Source organism: Mesoplodon bidens (assembly GCF_964165515.1).
Source record: "Mesoplodon bidens genome assembly, chromosome: 10".
Taxonomy (NCBI): domain Eukaryota; kingdom Metazoa; phylum Chordata; class Mammalia; order Artiodactyla; family Ziphiidae; genus Mesoplodon; species Mesoplodon bidens.
Window position 1 is genome coordinate 36685305 of NC_138172.1, and position 20848 is coordinate 36706152.

At 51.2% G+C, this 20848-nt stretch overlaps 2 protein-coding genes across 7 annotated transcripts in view; one reads left to right on the forward strand and one right to left on the reverse strand.

The window, feature by feature from the left end:
• The window catches only part of NISCH (nischarin), a 43276-nt gene extending 32966 nt beyond the window's left edge, over positions 1-10310 (reverse strand). For all 6 annotated transcript variants that reach the window (XM_081246055.1, XM_081246054.1, XM_081246053.1 and 3 more), the window contains exons 1-3: positions 10119-10310; positions 7859-7942; positions 6989-7171 (exon numbers count right to left, since the gene is read on the reverse strand). In XM_081246055.1, coding sequence (XP_081102181.1) covers positions 6989-7171; positions 7859-7942; positions 10119-10220 — 369 coding nt within the window. In that variant the 5' untranslated portion in view covers positions 10221-10310. The remainder of the gene's footprint in view (positions 1-6988; positions 7172-7858; positions 7943-10118) is intronic.
• A 1457-nt stretch (positions 10311-11767) lies between these two features.
• On the forward strand, positions 11768-14779 carry TNNC1 (troponin C1, slow skeletal and cardiac type). Its single transcript, XM_081245530.1, has 6 exons — positions 11768-11849; positions 13334-13364; positions 13586-13732; positions 14015-14129; positions 14355-14491; positions 14574-14779. The coding sequence occupies exons 1-6, from the start codon at positions 11826-11828 to the stop codon at positions 14603-14605; spliced, it is 486 nt and encodes a 161-aa protein (XP_081101656.1). The 5' UTR covers positions 11768-11825; the 3' UTR covers positions 14606-14779.
• The last annotated feature ends 6069 nt before the right edge of the window (positions 14780-20848 follow it).

Below are 20848 nucleotides of genomic sequence, written 5' to 3' on the forward strand. Positions count from 1 at the left end.
CTAATTTCTCCTTTTAGTATTTTAAGGTATTTGTTAAAAATAAAATGTGTTTATTTCATCTGCTTGAAATTTAATTTATATATAATATGAGAATAACTTCCCCTTATTCTCACACATAAACAAAAAGCCAAAGCGAGAAAAATGAGCAAACACAGCTCCAGCGTTAAGGGGCTCAGAGTCTGGCAAGACACAGGGTCAAATGTAAAATGGCCACCAGAGGGGCAGAGCAGGCTCTGAGCAGGAGAGGCTCCAGCCAGTGAGAGGAGAGGGCATCAGTTCACTCCGAAGTTCAACTTCACTCTCTCTCAACAACTCAGTTACCTTTTCCTTGGCTGCTGTGAAGAACCGAAGATCAGTAAGACCTACGAACAACCCAAAGGCTCATTTCTCTACTTCTACCTTTGAGAACCAAGCCCTGTCTTCAGATCAGCACCTCCCCATCCTGCCTGTACTCAGAACGCCTGGACAGCCTTAAAAGATACAGATTCCTGGGCCTCCCTGGTGGCGCAGTGGTTGAGAGTCCGCCTGCTGATGCAGGGGACATGGGTTCGTGCCCTGGTCCGGGAAGATCCCACATGCCGCGGAACGGCTGGGCCCGTGAGCCATGGCCACTGAGCCTGAGTGCCCGGAGCCTGTGCTCCGCAACGGGAAAGGCCACAACAGTGAGAGGTCTGTGTACCGCAAAAAAAAAAAAAAAAAAGATACAGATTCCTGAGCGGCTCCCAGAGGCCTGATCCGCACCCACCTCCAATCCCCAAGAGCAGCTGCCCAGCCTCTCCAGCCCCTTATTGACACTGGGCTCCTAGAAGGTCTCCCATGGGAAAAGGGTTCCCTGTCCACCCTTAGTGCCCAACAACCCTCACCCTCAAAGTTACACTTCTCCGGGCAGCTGTCGTCAACACCAGCCCTCCTAAGGAGATAGGGCTGGGATTTCCAGAAGACACAGAAAGCCGAGAGACAGTGAGAGCCAAGGGCTCATGCTAAGCAAAGAGTAAGACAGTGAGAGCCAAGGGCTCATGCTAAGCAAAGAGCATGTTTCCACTTCTGAACAATCTAAAAAGCAGACTATGTAACAATTTCTTTCCCTGCTCTTGGGCCACAGGAAGTGTGCCCTGTGGCAACACTATCTACTTAGTTTCCCAGGCCGACCTTCTTCACCTTGGGAGACCCTTAATCAAAGAGGAACAAAGAAATGCCTCAGCCCACAAATCTAGAGCACAGGTCTCTTCAGAGAAGCATGTTCTCTGCCTCCTCAGGGTGCTCTGGCTGAACTGTGGCCTTGTGTGCAAAGGCGAGCAGCCCCTTGCCAGGAGGAAATGCGGGGGGGGGACAGTGGGCCCCAGTCTAAGCTCCTGTAGATTCTGCTCAGAGGTCACCTGTGGGAACAGGTAACCCCACCCACACCCCACCCAATCCTGCTGAAGGGACTTGAAGTGTTTCAGGGTCCCACAAATGTCTGAACTGAAATGCATTTTTTAAAAAAAAAGGACATTCTTTATACTTCAAATTTTTTTTCAATTAAAAAAAATTAGCTATGTTTAAAAACTATAATACCCACCTCCAAACGTGTTACAGACCAATTAATCAGCCACCTGCCAGGTCACGTGCTGGTTTGCAGCCTTGGGTAACAGTGTGAGCTGCACACAAACGCACCATGGACTATTAGGCTGCTGCTCGGCGACTACCGCTCTGACTGAGCATGTCTGTGCATGCGGAACCCCGCGACCCACTGCCCCCCGAAGCGCAGACCCTACTCAATGAATAACCCCAGTCCAGCCCGACACTCCTACCTGACACAGGCTGGAGCACAGAGTGCGTGTCAGTGGGACATTAACAGGGGACTCAATTACACATCACTGCGTGGTTTACACACACACACTAAGGGCTGGGAGTCCTTTTATAATTTATTTCACACCTGTGAGGCACGCTAGCAAAAGTCAGGCATATTAGGTGCGTAAAAATTCCTGATGGATAGATTCAAGCCTAAGCTTTGGCTGAGGAGACTTCCAAGACTGTAACTAAGTTGCAAAGATATCTGTTATCACTTACAGCCTCTGTATTTTGTAACTAAAACAAATCACCAAAGGCTGCCTTTAAGATGGTAACAGTTCTACCCTATCTCCTGATTTCAAATTTCAAAAAGTGGCTTTGTTCTAGCCAACTGGTTTTTTTTTTCTTTTTGCGGTATGCGGGCCTCTCACTGTTGTGGCCTCTCCCGTTGCGGAGCACAGGCTCCGGATGCGCAGGCCCAGCGGCCATGGCTCACGGGCCCAGCCGCTCCGCGGCATATGGGATCCTCCCAGACCGGGGCACGAACCCGTATCCCCTGCATCGGCAGGCGGACTCTCAACCACTGCGCCACCAGGGAGGCCCTAGCCAACTGGTTTTAAAGTAAGAAAATGATATAAATACCACCGTTGACAAGAAGTGAGTGCCTTTCCTAACTAGGAGAGCTGGCACTGGCTGGGACCCGGTGAGCCCCTGCCACGGGCCCATCACTCTTCTCGGTCATTCACCTTCACCTCATGGTCTCCTGCAATCCTCAAGAGCCCGGGATCATCACTCTCCAGCTCACAAGAGGAACTGGGACACAGGGGTTAAAATGACTGCCTTGGAATAAACTGTCAGGAAGCAGCAGGGCTGGGAGACAAACTCAACTCTGCCTGCCTGTCAGACATCCTGCCCCAAAGCGGTGTGTGCTGAAATTCTCTGTGGGATTCCACTTTACTGAATCTGAAGCCCTCTGCTCTAGGGGCTCTGGGATGAGGTCCGTCCCTGAGCGTGCAGGAACACTAGGGCAGAGTTATCTGGAGGGAGAGAGCCCAGCAGTAGGCCAGGGCTGAGGTGTGCCCTCTCACTGCAACACAGGGCTACACTGGCCTCTGGACACCCCATCTCAGTTGGCTGGGGAGAGAAGTGGTGCTTTCCTTCCTTGACATTAAAATTCACAATACCAACCTCACACCACACCCCAACCTCACAGCATGTACAAAAATTCACTCAAAATGGTTAAAAGACCTAAATACAAGAGCTAAAACGATAAAACTCTTAGAAGAAAAACACAGTTGTAACTCTTTGTGACCTTGGATTAGGCAATGGTTTCTTTGGAATGATTCCAAAAACACAAGCGACCAGAGGGGAAAAATGGATAAACTTCATCAAAATCTAAGACTTTTGTGTTTCAAAGAATACTATCAGGAAAATGAAGACAAACCACACAATGAGAGGAAATATTTGCATATCATATTTCTGATAAGGGTCTAATATCCATCCAGAATATGTAAAGAATTCCTACAACTCGGGCTTCCCTGGTGGCGCAGTGGTTGAGAGTCCACCTGCCGATGCAGGGGACACGGGTTCGTACCCCGGTCCGGGAAGATCCCACATGCCGCAGAGCGGCTAGGCCCGTGAGCCATGGCCACTGAGCCTGCGCGTCCGGAGCCTGTGCTCCGCAACGGGAGAGGCCACACAGTGAGAGGCCTGCGTACCGCAAAAAAAAAAAAAAAAAAAAAAAAAAAAGAATTCCTACAACTCAACAACAAAAATAACCTGATTTTTTGAAGTGCAAAGAATTTAAATACATTTCTCCAAAGGAGATATGCAAATAACCAAAAAGCATATGAAAAGAAGCTCAATATTATTAGTTATTAGCCAAATGCAAATCAAAACCACCATGAGATACCACTTTACACCCATGAGGATGGCTACCAAAAAAGTGGACAGTAACAAGTGTTGGCAGGGGTGTGGGGACGTAAGAACCTACACATTGCTGGTGGAGATGTAAAATGGTGCAGCCCCTATGGAAGAAAATGTGGCAGTTCCTCAAACAGTTAAACAGTTACCATATAACCCAACAATTCTACTCCTAGTATATACCCAAGAAAAATAAAAATATAGGTCTATACAAAAGCATATATGAATGTTCATAGCAGCCTGATTCACAAAAGCTAAAAAGTGGAAACCAGCTAAATGTCCATTAACTGATAAATGGACAAAATGTGGTGTCTCCAAGCAACAGAATATTACTCAGCCATAAAAGGACTGATGTACTGATTTATGCTACAATATGAATGGACCTTGAGAACACTATGCTAAGTGAAAGAAGCCAGTCACAAAGTCACATATTGTATGATTCCATTTATATGAAACGTCCAGAATATGCAAATCCATACATTACAAAAGTACATTAGTGATTGCTGATGGGTACATGGTTTCTTTTTGGGGTGATCAATGTTCTGCAATTAGATAGTAGTGATAGATGCACAACTTTGTTAATATACTAAGAACCAGGGACTTGAACACTTTAAAAGAGTGAATTTTATGGTATGTGAATTATATCTCAAATTTTTAAATCCCCACCTCAGCCAAACAGGGTTCCCTGGGTCCACCCTGTCCACTGTCAGCCCCACAAGAGGTGGAGCACATTGGGAACAATTTCAGAGAGGACACTGATGGGGCAAAGATTATCAGAAACACTCCCTAAGGGCTTCCAGCCTGTAAAAAAGGCTGACAAATCTTTTGGACCCTGTTTGCTCAAAGTCATTTGAAGATCTAATCTAGTGATTCTCAATCAGGTGCAATTTGCCCCTCAGGCAGTATTTGGCAACCAGTGGAGACATTTTTGGTTGTTACAACTTGGTGGGTGGGGGGAGGGGACGCTACTGGCATCTAGTGGGCAGAGGCCAGAGATGCTGCTCAACAATGCACAGAGGAGCTGCCACAACAATCGTCCAGCCCAAAATGTCAACAGTGCCACAGCTGAGAAACCTTGATTCAGTTTAATGATGGGTCAATCACTTTTTAAAACCTTGGGTTTATATAACCAAGTGGCCCTTTTGATAACAGTTATTTCAAATATGTTCGAACTGCTCCAAGCAGTAGAGCATGCCTCAAACCAGAACCACAGATGTAGGGCAGGTCCCAGGCCTATCTCAGGCAAACCTATCTCAAAAGAGCAGTCCAGGCCTTTCCATGGTCAGAGGTATCCAGGAGACCTCCTCAAAGGCCCAGGTCTTAAGCAATGAATTATACTTTCAAAGGTGGCTTATTAAGTTTTAAACCTAAATAGCCAAACAAAGCTTTCTTAAATTACAGCATTTCTTAAAATACTAACCAGTTAAGTTAATGTGAAAGACTCGCATAAGGAATGGACATTTCTTTTCACATAAGGAAAGAAAATGCAAAAAAAAAAAAAAAAAGGCTACAACAGGAAACTACTGCTAACCACATACATTACTGGTATATGCCAAACAAAATCCAAAGATATATATACATATATATCTCCCATCTATAAATGCCACCCTTTTTTCCACATGGCCCCTCCAAGCTGAGAGGCCCATTGCTAGTGCTATCACCAAATTCCCAAGCTCTATCTAACACTTCAAGAAAGGTTCAGCTGTCTTACTCTGAAAATAGCTCAAGACAGTTATTGTTTAAATAAGTTTGGGCCTTTAAGACCACAACCCACAGGTCCCTTCCTAAAAGGCAAGCCTGAAAAGGAAAAGGGAGTTTTTTCCCCCTATCTTCATAACACAAAGAGAAAACAATTAAATGTAAATTATCCAAATATCTATCACCCAAAGACTCTTAGTATTTTGATATATAACCTTCTAGAACGTTCCTAGACAAATATATTCATACAAGGTTTTTTTTTTAATGAAAATGGGACCATACCCTAATACTGTTTTCTGGCCTCTTTTCATACAGTAATATATTTGTTTTCCTACAAATCCACAGCTACACCGTCATTTTTCTAGCAGCATAATATCCAATTACATGGTTGTACCCTTTAATTTTTTTTTTTTTTTTTTTTTTTTTTTTTTGCGGTAGGCGGGCCTCTCACTGTTGTGGCCTCTCCCCTTGCAGAGCACAGGCTCCGGATGCGCAGGCTCAGCAGCCATGGCTCACGGGCCTAGCCGCTCTGCGGCATGTGGGATCTTCCCAGACCGGGGCACGAACCCGTGTCCCCTGCATCGGCAGGCGGACTCTCAACCACTGCGCCACCAGGGAAGCCCTAATTTTTTTTTTTTTAAGTAGCCTTCTGTTGGGCTTTTGACTGTCTTCAATATCTCCTTATAATCCTGGAATGACTACCTTTGTACCCATATCCTTTTCTCAGTCGCCCAGTTTTTTCCCTTAGAATAAATTCTCAGAAATGAAATTGCTGGCTTTTTAACATTTTGTTTTCATACTGCACCAAACTTCCCTCCTTGAATTTTGACAACTCATCCTGTCACCAGCAGCCCATGACAGTTGTTCCTCCATCCAGAAGGGGGTACAGAGCTGCTCTGAGACATACAGTCCCACTGGAGGAAGCCATCTACTCTCACTCGGCACCCTGGACCCTGACGATGCCCTAAGATGGCAATATTCTGCCAACACAGACTGATCCCTTAATTAGTTTTGAGCTGGGAACCAACAACTCATCAGTCGATGCCGAGTGTCAGCTGTTTCTGATCTAACCCCATCCATTTGGATGGAACGTAGCTCAAAAACCCAAAGGCCATTTATGCTAAACAGAACACCCTGTGGTGGAGGAAAACCGCTCCACAGCCAATAGTCTAATTTAAGGCAAATCCGTTGATGAACATGCTTCTGTCCGTACCCCAACCCCACCAGGACGCTCCTCCGTCTTTTTTTTTTTTTTTTTTTTTTTTTTTTGCTGTACGCGGGCCTCTCCCTGCTGTGGCCTCTCCCGTTGCGGAGCACAGGCTCCGGACACACAGGCTCCGCGGCCATGGCTCGCGGGCCCAGCCGCTCCGCGGCATGTGGGATCTTCCGGGATAGGGGCACGAACCCGTGTCCCCTGCATCGGCAGGCGGACTCTCAACCACTGCGCCACCAGGGAAGCCCCGCTCCTCCGTCTTCTAACCTCAGGCTCCAGCTCCAGCCCACCTCTCCTCAAAGCTGAGGTTTACAAGGGTTTGCTGCCTGGAGTTTTGGTGGCTGTGGGTTTGTAGGCAAAGGAGAAAACCCAAGAGAAACTTACGTAGAAGTGAAAATGCAAGAAGTGGGCCAGCACTCTGGGGGCCACGTCAGGGAAGGTGGCCAGGAGTGTCTGCAGGTAGACCTCCAGATCCTTCTCCCTCTTTTCCACCAAGCTCCTGGAGTTTTTCCCAATTATCTTTTTGGGCGGAAGCAAACTTTTATCGATCTTCCTCTCTGTGACGAGCTGTAAGCAAACATAATGTCAACCACAGACCAAGAGGTTCTGTAAATGTGCAAGGCCAAGGCAACCAGCCTGAGGGCAGGTGCTTATTATGACTTCCACAGCCCCTCCTGGCAGTAGTACCAGAATTAATGATCAAACTGCTGCACCTGGGATTTGGCCTCAAGTTTAATTAGCACTAGAAATACCAATACAATTCCAGATGAGGAGTTCCATCTGGAGGCTTTGGAGACATTTAGGAAAATAATACCTCAAGGCCCCTAAAACCACCATCTTCTCCAAACCAGAACAAAATACATGTGCTGCAAATGACCCAGAGAAAGGCAGCTCTCTCCAAACGCAAAGGAAGAAATGGAATCACAGTCAGATATTAAAGCATAGGTTCTGGAATAGGTATAGTCAGATGGAACAAGTTCAAGCCTGTTCCCTCCGCGGGAAACTGTCCCAGCATCTCACATCCAAGCTACAACCGACAATCTTAAAACTAAAGTTCAGATATGCTCCTTGCACACTATCTTATGCAAGGGTTGAACTCCCAGAATCCACCAGTTTTTTTGCCAGTTACATTAATAAACCAGTTTATTAATGTAACTGGCACAGAGCCTGTTTTGCCCTAAAACAGGCACAATGGGAGCTTGGCCTAAAAGCCCCCAAGCCCTGAGACACAGGACCCCAGCTCTCAAGGGTTACCTTTTCATGTAGGTCATGGAAATCGCTGTAGCGGTGCTTGACTGTCCACTCATGGCTGCCATCAGTAACCTGGATGATGTAAACCTAAAAGGAAAAACCGATAGCCCTTGCCCAGCCAGCAGTAAGGAAAGTGCCATCCTACCCTTAATGATAGCTGTAGCACACCCAGACCCCCCCCAACCCCCAAGCCAAAGTTAAGCTGCTCTTGCCCACCAGCTTTTGCACCTGACCCTTACGAGCAGCAAGGCCCTCTCTCCTCCATGGCCCTAGCACTGGACCTGGCAGGCACATGGGATAAGTCTGAGCTCTATCCAACAGTGAGAAACAGAAAAGGTGGCTATCATATCAAGCCATCTCTTTAGTTTTTTAACTCCAGCCTCATGTAAGTCAAAGCCCAATCCAACCTGAGCTGCAGGAAAGGAAGGCCATTCCTTCTAAGAGAGGCAAAACAGGATCAGGTTTGGCAGGACCAGCTTTTCTGCTGTAATTCTTTCCCAGATGCCCTGACTGTATCCTAGAATCAAGTCCTTTTCCAATGCTTTCAGCTGCTTCAGGGCTGTGATTTCTGCTGCTGAGCCAGGAGTCAAGGCACTAAGAAGCTGATGGGGGGGCAGGGGGAAGCAGTGATGGACAAGTAAGCCCTATCAGAACGGAACAGGCCGTAGAGTCAAGGAAGACCTGTGTTCAAAATCTGGTACTGCCATTTCCTGGCTATGGGTTATTTATGTCACTTATATAAGTGACTGGGAGCCTTAAGTTGTCTGAGCCTCAGTTCCTCCAGCTTAAAATCTGCTAGGTTTAAGAATCAAAGGTAATGCACGCAAAATGCCTTGTAAAGGGCCTGACATGTAGCAAGCGTTCAACCAAAGGTAGGTGTGTTGATAATACTCAAATCAGCATACCCGGACAAAAGGACACGAAACAGTACGCCTGGATCACCACCTCCCCCGACACCCATTCAGAGGAGGGACTCAGCCCTGTGCAATGAGGAGGCTTTTTGGAGCTAACCCTCCAGCTGCATGCAGTGCACGCGTGACGGCCAACCACCCAACAGCTCAGAGACCTCAACCCTCACCTGGATGAGGCCCCCTGGTCCTAAGGTCCCGCCCCTCTCTGCAGGACGCAGGGAAGGGGGAGGAGAAAATAATCAACGCTGCTGAAGCCTCCCAGGAGGAGCAGCCATTTCTCCAGGGCCGGCCTGTTGCTCCAGGATCCGCCCCCAGCCCCTCTCCACAGCCGGGCAGCTTCCCTCCCCCTCTTCCCGCCCAGGAAAAGAGAAAGAGCCAGAAAAATGACCCTCAGGAGGAGGGTTAGGATGAGGGCCAAGGGGGTGGGGTGAAGGCAGGACCAAAGCCCCCACCCCCCCACCCTCCGAGAACAAAGGACAGGAGGCTGGGAGGTGCTCAGGATGCCCGCACCTTGGGGCCAGTCCCTGCTAGGCAGCCTCCGAGGCCCACAGGCCTGGTGCCCAACCCCATCCAGACCCCGGAGGGCCTCCAACTCCTTCACAGTCCGCAACTGCCCCCCTTTTCTGTCCATCTCCCCCACAGCCTTGAAGCGGGCGTGGGCGGTACGCTGCCCCAACTCTCCCGCACACTCTAAAGCCACGAAGAGCCCTAAGGTTCCTGGGTCTCTGCTTTTCAGGCCTGAGCCACCCCACCTCAGTTCCCGGTGTCTGCGCCCCACCCCTCCCCCATTCTTGTCTCTGCCTCAGCGCAAAGGCCCCAGATCCCTCCTTCACTTTTTGAGCAAATCTCAACTGCAACCCCTAGGCCCCCCCAAATCAAGGCCCCGCCCCCTCTCCTTCTTCACAGCCTGCAGCGCCCTGACCCTTTCCCCTGATTCCATCCATCAAAGCCCCCACTCCTTAATCCCCCTCCTCCAGGACACCCTGTCACGTCCTCCCAGGCCGGCGCCCCTCCAAGCCTAGAGGATCTAGAGGGTCCTCCGCCTCAACCTGACTCCCCTCTTCCGCAGACCCCCTTTATCCCCCGATTCTCCTCAACCCTAGCCTCCTTTTCTAAACGCGTACCCTTCCCAAGCCCCCTCCCTGGGCCCCACCCCAAGACCCTCTTTCCGGAGCTGCGCGGCCCAGGCCCCTTCCCCAGATTCCGCCATTCCAGGCCCCCTCCTCAAAATCGCAGCCCGCCTACCCCCAGCTCCCCAGTTGCGGGGCTCAGACGCCCTCCCCAACACCCCCGACTCAGACTCCGGGTTCCAGCCGCCACCCCAAGTTCGGGCGCCCGAGCCCCCAGCACACCGTATACGTGTCCACGAGCTCAGAGCCCACGACGCGCGCCTCCTTGGCCGGCTCGGCCTCCCGCTCGGGACCAAAGCTGCGCGCCGCCGCCGCCGCCGCCATGTTCCGGGTTCGGTCGCCGCCGCCGCCCGGCGCAGACTGGCAGCAGCAGGGGGCGGGGTCAGCGTCCCACCGCCCCCAGGCCCCCGCCGCCCCCCGCCCCCGCCGCGCGCCGTGCAGCCATCTTGGCCCCGCCGCCTTCTCGCGCCCCCACCCCACTCCCCCCTTCGCGCGTAATTGACAGCAGCTGCCAGCGGCGCGCGTGCGCAGGACGCCGGGGACTGCCCTCTTGCGTAACCGGTACCTTCGTGGCACCGCCTGCCGCGCTCTTTGCAGCGTGGGAGAAACTGAGGGCTTATGCGGGGACTGCTCTGGGCACTGCCGCTAGGTGCCCAGGAAGGGAGGTGCGATGGCCCCGCACCTTCCAGGCTACCCGAAGCAAGTCACTGCCACGCCTGGCCTCAGTTTCCCTCTCCAGATAAGAAACAGTAACTACATCTCACCTGGCTCTTGGGCTCATTCCCTGGAGACCACGAGAGGGTTGAGAGAGGAGGAAAATCGGATCTGTGCCTGGAGCCCGAGCAGGACAGAAGAACTCTGGGCTATTTCTTAACCTCTCCGAGACTCGGAGATCTCTGTCACATGGGTTTCTAGAGAATTGAGTGGGTTAATCCATGCAATGCCTGTCAGGCAGGGCAGGGAACTGGTGTAGGCTCTGTGTGAAGGAGGTGAAGGGTTAGGTGGAAGCAAGGGATATGTGCTGGCCATCTGGCACAAGACCCCCAGATGGTGTCCTACCAGAGCTCAAAATGAGGGGGCAACAGCCTGGTCCTGGACCCAGGAACTACAGTACTGGAAAGAGGAAGCACAGAGAAGCAGCCCTAACTCAGGGGAAGACCCAGGTCTAGAAAAGAGAGGTGGTAATGGAACTGGAGGGGGAGAGTCTTACACAGATGGAGCATCTGTTAGTGTATCAGTATTTGTTGAATGACTGATTGAGTGCAGTCAAGCCTAGAGCTAGTACTTTTCTCCCTGGGGAGATGAGAGGTCTTGGGCATGGCTCCTCTGGCACCCTTGGCAGAAGGGCTCCAGACCACACTCTTCTGAGGTAAGTCAGTGCCTTCCTTCTCCACCAGTTCCACAGCACCATACTCTGAGCTTGGCATTCGAGGCTTCTCTTGGAACGGTCCTACACTCCCAGCCTCTTCTTGCATACTGCTGCCCCTACTCCAGAGAGGTTTAACTTAAGGCAGGAGCTACCAAGTCAGACAGACCTTGAGCAAGTCGCCAACCCCCCAGGAGCCTCACCCACCTCCCTGGTTGGATAGGAGTTGAGCTAATGTGTATAGGGGCCTGACCTGAGGCCCACTACATTGCAGCTCCTGTCCTGTCCTGGGCTCACGTTTTCACTCATTAAAACCTTTCCAGAGAGTCCCCTGGGGGAATGGGGGACAGAGGAAAAGAGACCTGGTCCTTGTAGCCCTTCATCGGCTCCTTGCCCTGGGCAGAGGACACAGGACTCAGGCCAGTGTGAGATCACCAGAGCCGGGGGGAGGGAGTGGAGGATACTGCAGGCAGGGGTGGGCTGGGCGGGGAATGAGATGGGGCAGGGCTATTTAAGCCCAGGGCTGCTGGCAACCCCAGCAGCCTGCCCTGTGAGCCGCCAGTATGGATGACATCTACAAGGCTGCGGTGAGGGATGGGTCTGGGCAGGGCTGGGGTGGGTTGGCCTACTGGGGGCTCATTCAGCTCGGGATGGGGTGCAAGGTCACCCCCAGGAGGTGGTGGGGACCCAGGAGAGGACCCACATACTTTCAGCCCGGGCCTTCAAGGGGATGGTGGGTCTGGTGTTTCCGGGTGTGGAAGGGGTGAGTTTAGGGTCTGCGGGAGCTGTGCAGGGTGGTGCAACAGGATGTCGAAGCTTTCGCATCACGTCTAGACCTGTCTCCAAACATCTATAGTCTGTGTCATTGTCTCCGGGCCACATCTCTCTGCGTTGGTGTCTCTGGTCGCTTTCCCAGTCTCTTTCTGTCTCTGTTCCTCCCAGGCTCTTCCTCTGAGGCTCTGTCGCTGTTTCCCTGCCCCCCATCTCTGTCCCTCACATTCTGCTTCTCACACACTCCCCATCCCCCACCCCCTCCAGTCCCTTGACTGGCTGAAGATGCTGTGGAGGGTGGGACGGGTTGTGAGAAGGGGGCTACAGAGCCAGAGTCCTGAGCTGGAGAAGGGGCTTTGAAGTGTGAAGCAGGCAAGGAGTGAATGGGAAGAAGGAGCAGGGCACTGCGGCCCCAGCCCCCATCCGGCCTGGCAGGCTCAGGGCTCAGTGGCTTAGCCAGGGGTAAGGGCTAGCGGGTGGTCACCCCAAGTCCCTGCTGGGGCCGCTGAGGGGCTTCAGATGCTATCCTATCTCGGGAGGGGGCGTGTTGCTGACCTACCCCCAGCACAGAGACAAGGACATCTGACACAGACAGCTGTCCACAAGGGAACCCCTCCCTCAGCCCTGGGAAATGTGGCCCCATTCCTGGGCAGGGAAGGGCTATGGCTGGCTATGGGGGTGCCCCTGCCTATCCTGCAGGAGTCCATGGAGCTCGGGGGCGGGGGGACACCATCCCTCCACCCTGTGCCCATACAAGGCCTGGCAGGGCCAGGGACTAATTTTGGCTCCTGAGGCACCAGCAGGCCAGGGGGCCAGATAACACTGCCCCACCCCTGCATGCCAGAGTCCCCAGAACAATCACCAGGTTTAACTTTGTCCCCTGTTAAAAATAGCCCAGTGGCCGCTCCGGTCAGGTTACAGTGGGTGGCTTTGCCCACCCCTGCACTGGTTTTATTGTCCCAACCTGAGGGACAGCTGTCTCTCAGGCCACCCAGCTTGGGTTTCGGTGGGGGGTGGGGGCGAAAGGGCGTTGAGTGGTCACTGACTATTGTTACTCAGGGTCACCTTAGTCCTGGAGGGGGTGCCCACCTGTCACCCTGGCCCTGAGCCCAGTCTCAGTGAGGCCAGCTGGGTCACCTCAGGATTCTGGGGCCTAGGAGGGAGAACTGAGGCCTCTGCTCTGTGACCTGGGAATGGCCTGCCTCTTCCGGGCTTCAGTCTTCCCACCTGTGGAATGGGTTGGTTTCCTCGACAGCAGTTAACGCCTGAGCCTGGTCCTGAGACCTCTTTTCCTCTCTAGGTAGAGCAGCTGACAGAAGAGCAGAAAAATGGTGAGTACCCCAACACGCATGTGGGGGAACAGCAGAGCCGGGCTGGGGGAGCATGAGGATCCCAGGCTGGAGGCCAGAGGCTGGGGTCCCTCTCCCTGTGACCTCAGAGGTCTCAGAGGGAAGTGGGCAGGTTAGCAGGTAGCCCTAGGGGTCTGGCCTTCCAGGTTCTTGGCTACTGAGCCCTGGCTGCTCTGTTTCCCCTCCTCTCCTATTGGACGCAGAGTTCAAGGCAGCCTTTGACATCTTCGTGCTGGGTGCTGAGGATGGCTGCATCAGCACCAAGGAGCTGGGCAAAGTGATGAGGATGCTGGGGCAGAACCCCACACCTGAGGAGCTGCAGGACATGATTGATGAGGTGGATGAGGATGGTGAGACCCTTTGCCCCCCTGCCCCGGCCCCAGACCCATAGTGCCCCCAACTCTCTGGGGACCTGCATCCTGGCTCTGCCACTTATTACTCTGTGCCCTTAAAGGAGCTGTTTAGCCTCTCTGAGCCTTGGCCATATCATCTATAAAATGGGCACAATGACCACACTCGTCTCACAGTGTTGCTATGAGGATGCAGTGAGAACAGTGGGGTCTAGTGTCAAGGACAGTGTCAGCCATTCTGACCGTTGCTCTCCAACGGCTGTGCTGCCCCACCCCCCCCAGGCAGTGGCACAGTGGACTTTGATGAGTTCTTGGTCATGATGGTTCGGTGCATGAAGGATGACAGCAAAGGAAAGTCTGAGGAGGAGCTTTCTGACCTCTTCCGCATGTTTGACAAGTGAGTGTGTGACCCTTGACCTCTGACCCTGACCCTAGCGGAGCTGGGCAGACGGGGACAGTCTTGTGACCTCGAGGCCTCAGTCTCCCGTTCTGTGCAATGTGGGATGGGATGTCCCATCTCCCAGTGGCCCTTCCTTACTTCCCGAGGTCTTGAGCAGGGCTGCCTCTTGCCCTCCCCCTGCCCCTACCATGGGCTCTGAGGCCCCCCTCACCCAACTGGCAGAAACTCTGATGGCTACATCGACCTGGAGGAGCTGAAGATCATGCTTCAGGCTACGGGTGAGACCATCACAGAGGACGACATTGAGGAGCTCATGAAGGATGGTGACAAGAACAACGATGGCCGCATTGACTATGACGGTGAGCAGGGGTGCGCTGAATCCCCACTGCCCATGCCCTGCCCAGCCCCGACCTCTGACCTATGCCTGCCCCTCTCTCACAGAGTTCCTGGAATTCATGAAGGGGGTGGAGTAGACACCGACCTTCTCCCAGAACTGCCTGTGCCACCTTCCAACTCCAGCCGGGCCCCGGGGTTAGGGGCAGGGGGCTAGGGTCCCCAGGATGTGAACTTGGGTGTGTCCTTGACCACGGGCCCTCCGTGACTACCTCCCCCAGCCCTGTCCTAGGGAATTCAAATAAAGCCCTGCTCCCTGGAGGCCTAGTGTCTGGCTTTCATTCCCTAATCTTCACTAGGGTCGATTCCTGCCCTGACCGTTTCTGTCCCTGTCCCAGAACCTGTGCTCTAACCACCCTTGCACACCACCTTCTGCAGGAGGGGTTAGGTTAGATCAGAGACTACCACGCTCCATACCCACCTGGCTCCTCTCTATAACTGCTGGTACCCAGGCCCCTTCTCCAGCAATTCCACACCTGGAGTCTGTCGTGGCCAAGGAATCTGCATTTCACAGACTCCTGGGGGCCATGGCTTTAGTCAGCCAGTTGGCAGCCGAAGGGTCCTATACTTGGAGAGGGCAATCACTCAGCACCAGGCTAGGCCCTGGATGCCACTTGGCACGGCTGCCATGGCTCCCTCTCGCTTCTGGTTGGGGAGAAGCAGGGCACTCTGGGGGCTCAGCGGGCCTGTAGCTCCAGTCCATCTGCCCGCTCACCTGGATTTCCTGCTGGCAATGTTGACTCCCCGGGACCGAGGGGCATATCGTCTACTCCCCTTGCCCATTTGACAGGTAAGGACCCTGGGGCCCAGAGAGACTCAGGGGCCTGTCAAGTTCATCCAGTGAGTCTGGGAGAGAGCAGAGCCACCTGGCTCCCAGCCGAGGACTCTGTCTGATGGAACAGATTCTGATGGGTATGATTTCCAGTTCCCGTGAAACTCACAGCTCCAGCAACCCACTTTCCCTCCCTGGCAGGGAATGGAGGCATGGAGCCTTGTGGCTCTCAGCTTACTGGGGGCACCCAGGCCAAAGCTACAGCCAGAACAGTGAAACTGGCTTTGGGTAGATGGGGGGCTGCAAGGAAGTGGAGGTGTCAGCAGTGGTGCTTGCAACAGGGACAGCTGCCACAGCACCTAGGCTCCAGCCAGAAGGTCAGCAGCTGTCCATACTCCGCCCAGCCACTCCACAGCCTCCCCACCTGTGCCCCAGACTTGGCGTTCCCCAGAGAGGCCCAGCATTCCGGAGACAGTCTTGGAATTCTGAAGATGCCTCAGTGGAGGCCAGAGCTGCCTGTTTCCTGGAGAGATCTGGGGTCTGAGAGAGGAGAGGGGTCCCCTCAGTCCTGCCCTCGGGAGCTGGAAAACTCAAGGACCTACATGTACACCCAGGAATGACGTCTCAGGAGAGGAGGCAACGCTACATTGGGTGGCACCACGAGCCAGTGTACCATTCCAGGGTTTAATCACACCCCTACTATGTGTCCAGTGCTGGCTGAATGGTGGGACCCTTCAGAGTGAGGCCCAGTCCCTAATTTTGTGGAATTTATAGTCAACTCAGGAAGACAAAGAGGGAGATGAGTGCAGTGAGGAAACCAGCATAGTGCTAGAACGGGGACTGGAGAGGAGATGAGGCTGGTGGGGTAGGAGAGACCCCGAGTGAGCGAAGGGCCCAAGGACCCAGGAGGGAAGGAAGGAGGCATTGAAGACAGCTGATGGCCCTGGAGCTGGGGAAATTGGAGGCCCCGAGGCCTTGGCCACCTGGACACAGGGTTTCACTGGAATGGTGGGATGGGAGCTCAACTAAAAAGGGCCAAAGGAGTGAGGCAAGGTAAAGGGGAGGTGGCAAATGTGGACAATACTGGTGAAGTTTTGCAAGGGCTCAGGGAACAGAGAGTTGAGCTGGAGCTGAGGGGAGATGTGGAGTTCGAGGAAGTTCATTTAAGAAGGTGGGTCAGGGAGTGGCCTGTATGCTGATGGGAGCAACCTTGTGAAGCTGGAGAAGGGTTAAAGCAAAATGTGGGGTAGAGCTGCAGAGGGTGAGCAGCTAGGGTCTCCAGGAGTGTGTCAAGGGCCTGGTTATAGCTCTGGGACTGGACCCAAACTGGGCAAGGAGAAAGGGGGTCTTGATACAGGGAGGGAAGAATTGTGGCAGGGGGGATACTGAGCACAAGGTGGTATAAGAGGAGGAATGTTCTGAATGGAGATGATGAAGGTCACGTCCTCATTGGTGGTGACTTGGAGGATGGGTGGCTGAGGTGGGGGGAGGAGGACAAGGACTGCAGAGGCCAGGGGTTCCCAGTGGGTATGGGATGCTGACGGGATCAGGGAAGGAGAAAAGGAAAGCCCCCCCCAAGAGTCGAGCCCTCTGTGAACAAAACAGGAGGATGACTGGGCCAGCTACAAAGTATAAGGGAGGTGGCTGGCTGGTGCCTTAAAGAAGGAGTCCACAGGTGGGACGTCCTGTGAGATTTTCCCACTATCTCTGTTCCAGAATTAGGTCAGTGGAGGAGGGACTGAGGACATCCATTCCTTCCAGGCATTTCCACTCCAGAATTCTAGGTGGGAGAGGCTGGGCTGTGACCCTTTCTTTATATGCCCACCTGGGGGCACATGGTGCATGACAGTACAGATCACACATGTATACAGCCCAGGGCTGACAAGTTCCCACTAGCACATGCCATTGCACTCCCCCCACATGCATCACCCAGTTCTGACTGTTTTGCTCTGTTCAGTCCTTTCCATTTCTTCTGGGCTGTGTCATCCTTTGCCTAGATAGTGCTTCCTTCATGAAGCCCCCCTTGATTTCCTCCACCAGAAGCAAGCACTGGATGCATGTAAATCAATGAAGTTAGAACACTCCCTCACACCAAACACAACAATAAACTCAAAATGGCTTAAAGACATAAAAATAAGACATGACACCATAAAACTCCTAGAAGAGAACATAGGCAAAACATTCTCTGACATAAGTAGTAGCAATATTTTCTCAAATCAGTCTCCCAAGGCAAAAGAAATAAAAGCAAAAATAAACAAATGGGGGTACTTCCCTGGTGGTCCAATGGTTAAGAATCTACGCTCCCAATGCAGGGGGCCTGGGTTTGATCCCTGGTCAGGAAATCGCAGACTGCAACTAAGAGCCCACATGCCGCAACTAAGACATGGCGCAGCCAAATAAATAAATAAATAAACATTTTAAAAAATAAACAAATGGGACCTAATCAAATTTACAAGCTTTTGCACAGCAAAGGAAACCATAAATAAAACAAATAGACAACCTAGAGACTGGGAGAAAAAATTTGCAAACGACACGACCAACAAGGGCTTAATTTCCAAAGTATACAAATAGCTCTTATGACTCAATATTAAAAAAATAAAATTAAAAAACGGGCAGTTCCTAGAGTGTCTTCCAGCAAACGATGGCAAACATAATATAAACACCACTTGTGGAAGAGATGGTTTTTTATTAGTTCTTAGAAAGGCCTTCATTCCCTTCCAGGCTCATCACTCTAACTGGGAACCCGCTGATGGTTGGGAGTGAAGCAAATAGATCAGAACAGTAAACACCAGGTTTTCGAAATATGGTTATGTTTCTAATGGTAAAATAATTATAAGCTGGGGCCTTAAAGCATGCTTCCATTTACCCCCAGGAAGAATTGTTCTATTACAGCGTGATGCTAGATTAACACTGGAGTTTTAAAGGATTGAATTGTGTCTCTCTTGAAGTGGTGCCACTTTATCTCTAGAGATCAGGAGAAAATAAAATTTCATTTCATATTAAAAAAAAATGGGCAGAGGGGGCTTCCCTGGTGGCACGACGGTTAAGAATCTGCCTGCCAATGCAGGGGTCATGGGTTTCAGCCCTGGTCCGGGAAGATCCCACATGCCACAGAGCAACTAAGTCCATGGGCCACAACTACTGAGCCTGCACTCTAGAGTCTGTGAGCCACAACTACTGAGCCCATGTGCCACAACTACTAAAGCCCACATGCCTAGAGGCCATACTCCACAACAAGAGAAGCCACCGCAATTAGAAGCCTGCACACCACAGTGAAGAGTAGCCCCCACTCGCCACAGCTAGAGAAAGCCTGTGCACTATAAAGACCCAATGCAGCCTAAAATAGATAAATTAAATGAATAAATTTAAAAAAATAATAAAACTATTTTTTTTTTAAAGGGAAACTGTATATCTTTATTCTCAGTGGGTTATCACTCATCTTTTTTCTTTTCTTTTTTTGCGATACGCGGGCCTCTCACTGTTGTGGCCTCTCCCGTTGCGGAGCACAGGCTCCGGACGCGCAGGCTCAGCGGCCACAGCTCACAGGCCCAGCCGCTCTGCGGCATGTGGGATCTTCCCGGACCGGGGCACGAACCCGTGTCCCCTGCATCGGCAGGCGGACTCTCAACCACTGCGCCACCAGGGAAGCCCTAAAACTATTTTTTTTAAAAATGGGCAGGAGACCTAATAGAAGTTTCTCTGAGGAAGACATACAGATGGCCAACAGGCACATGAAAAGATGTGAAACATCACTATATTAGAGAAATGAAAACCAAAACTACAATGAGGTACCACCTCACACTGGTCAGAATGGCCATCATCAAAAAGTCTACAGGGCTTCCCTGGTGGCACAGTGGTTGAGAGTCCGCCTGCCGATGCATGGGACACAGGTTCGAGCCCCGGTCTGGGAAGATCTCACATGCAGCGGAGCGGCTAGGCCCGTGAGCCATGGCCACTGAGCCTGCATGTCCAGAGCCTGTGCTCTGCAACAGGAGAGGCCACGACAGTGAGAGGCCCGTGTACCGCAAAAAAAAAAAAAAAAAAAAAAAAGTCTACAAATAGTGGTACATGTATACAATGGAATATTACTCAGCCATAAAAAAGAACGAAATAGGGCTTCCCTGGTGGTGCAGTGGTTGAGAGTCCGCCTGCCGATGCAGGGGACACAGGTTCGTGCCCCGGTCTGGGAAGATCCCACATGCCGCGGAGCGGCTAGGCCCATGAGCTATGGCCGCTGAGCCTGCGCATCCAGAGCCTGTGCTCCGCAATGGGAGAGGCCACAACAGTGAGAGGCCCGCATACCGCAAAAAAAGAAGAAAAAAAAAAAGAACGAAATAATGCCATTTGCAGCAACATGGATGAACCCAGAGATTGTCATAGTTAAGGAAGTCAGACAGAGAAAGACAAATATCATATGATATCACTTATAGGGGGAATCTAAAAAAATGATACAAATGAACTTATTTACAAAACAGAAATAGAGTCACAGATGTAGAAAACAAACTTATGGTTACTGGGGGAAAAGTGGGATGGGGGGACGGATAAACTGGGAGATTGGGGTTGACATATACACACTACTATATATAAAATAGATAACTAATGAGGACCTACTGTATAGCAAAGAGAACTCTTCTTAATATTCTGTAATAACCTATATGGGAAAAGAATCTAAAAAAGATTGGATATATGTATAAGTGGTAGTTTCTGTACAGCAGAAACTAACACAACATTGTAAATCAGCTATACTCCCACAACAAAAAAAATTTTTTAAGTCTACAAATAATAAATGCTGGAGAGGGTGTGAAGAAAAGGGAACTCTTCTACACTGTTGGTGGAAATGTAAATTGGTGCAGCCACTATGGAACATAGTATGGAGGTTCCTTAAAAAACTAAAAATAGTTACCATATGATCCAGCAATCCTAATCCTGGGCACATATCTGGAAAAGATGGAAAACTCTAATTTGAAAACATACATGCAGATGGCCTCATCCACCAGAGGGCAGACAGCAGAAGCAAGAAGAGCTACAATCCAGCAGCCTGTGGAACAAAAACCACATTCACAGAAAGATAGACAAGATGAAAAGGCAGAGGGCTATGTACCAGATGAAGGAACAAGATAAAACCCCAGAAAAACAACTAAATGAAGTGGAGATAGGCAATCTTCCAGAAAAAGAATTCAGAATAATGATAGTGAAGGTGATCCAGGACCTCGGAAAAAGATTGGAGGCAAAGATCGAGAAGATGCAAGAAATGTTTAAGAAAGATCTAGAAGAACTGAAGAACAAACAGAGATGAACAATACAATAACTGAAGTGAAAACTACACTAGAAGGAATCAATAGCAGAATAACTGAGGCAGAAGAATGGATAAGTGATCTGGAAGACAGAACGGTGGAATTCACTGCTGTGGAACAGGATAAAGAAAAAAGAATGAAAAGAAATGAAGACAGCCTAAGAGACCTCTGGGACAACATTAAACGCAACAACATTCACATTATAGGGGTCCCAGAAGGAGAAGAGAGAGAGAAAGGACCCGAGAAAATATTTGAAG

What these genes read in the sequence shown, in the direction of transcription:
- TNNC1 (XM_081245530.1), top strand. Translation starts at nt 11,826, where the DNA reads ATGGATGACATCTACAAGGCTGCG. An exon ending in GACAGAAGAGCAGAAAAATG is followed by an intron (nt 13,365 to 13,585) that starts GTGAGTACCCCA and finishes TATTGGACGCAG; the next exon opens with AGTTCAAGGCAGCCTTTGAC. An exon ending in TGATGAGGTGGATGAGGATG is followed by an intron (nt 13,733 to 14,014) that starts GTGAGACCCTTT and finishes CACCCCCCCCAG; the next exon opens with GCAGTGGCACAGTGGACTTT.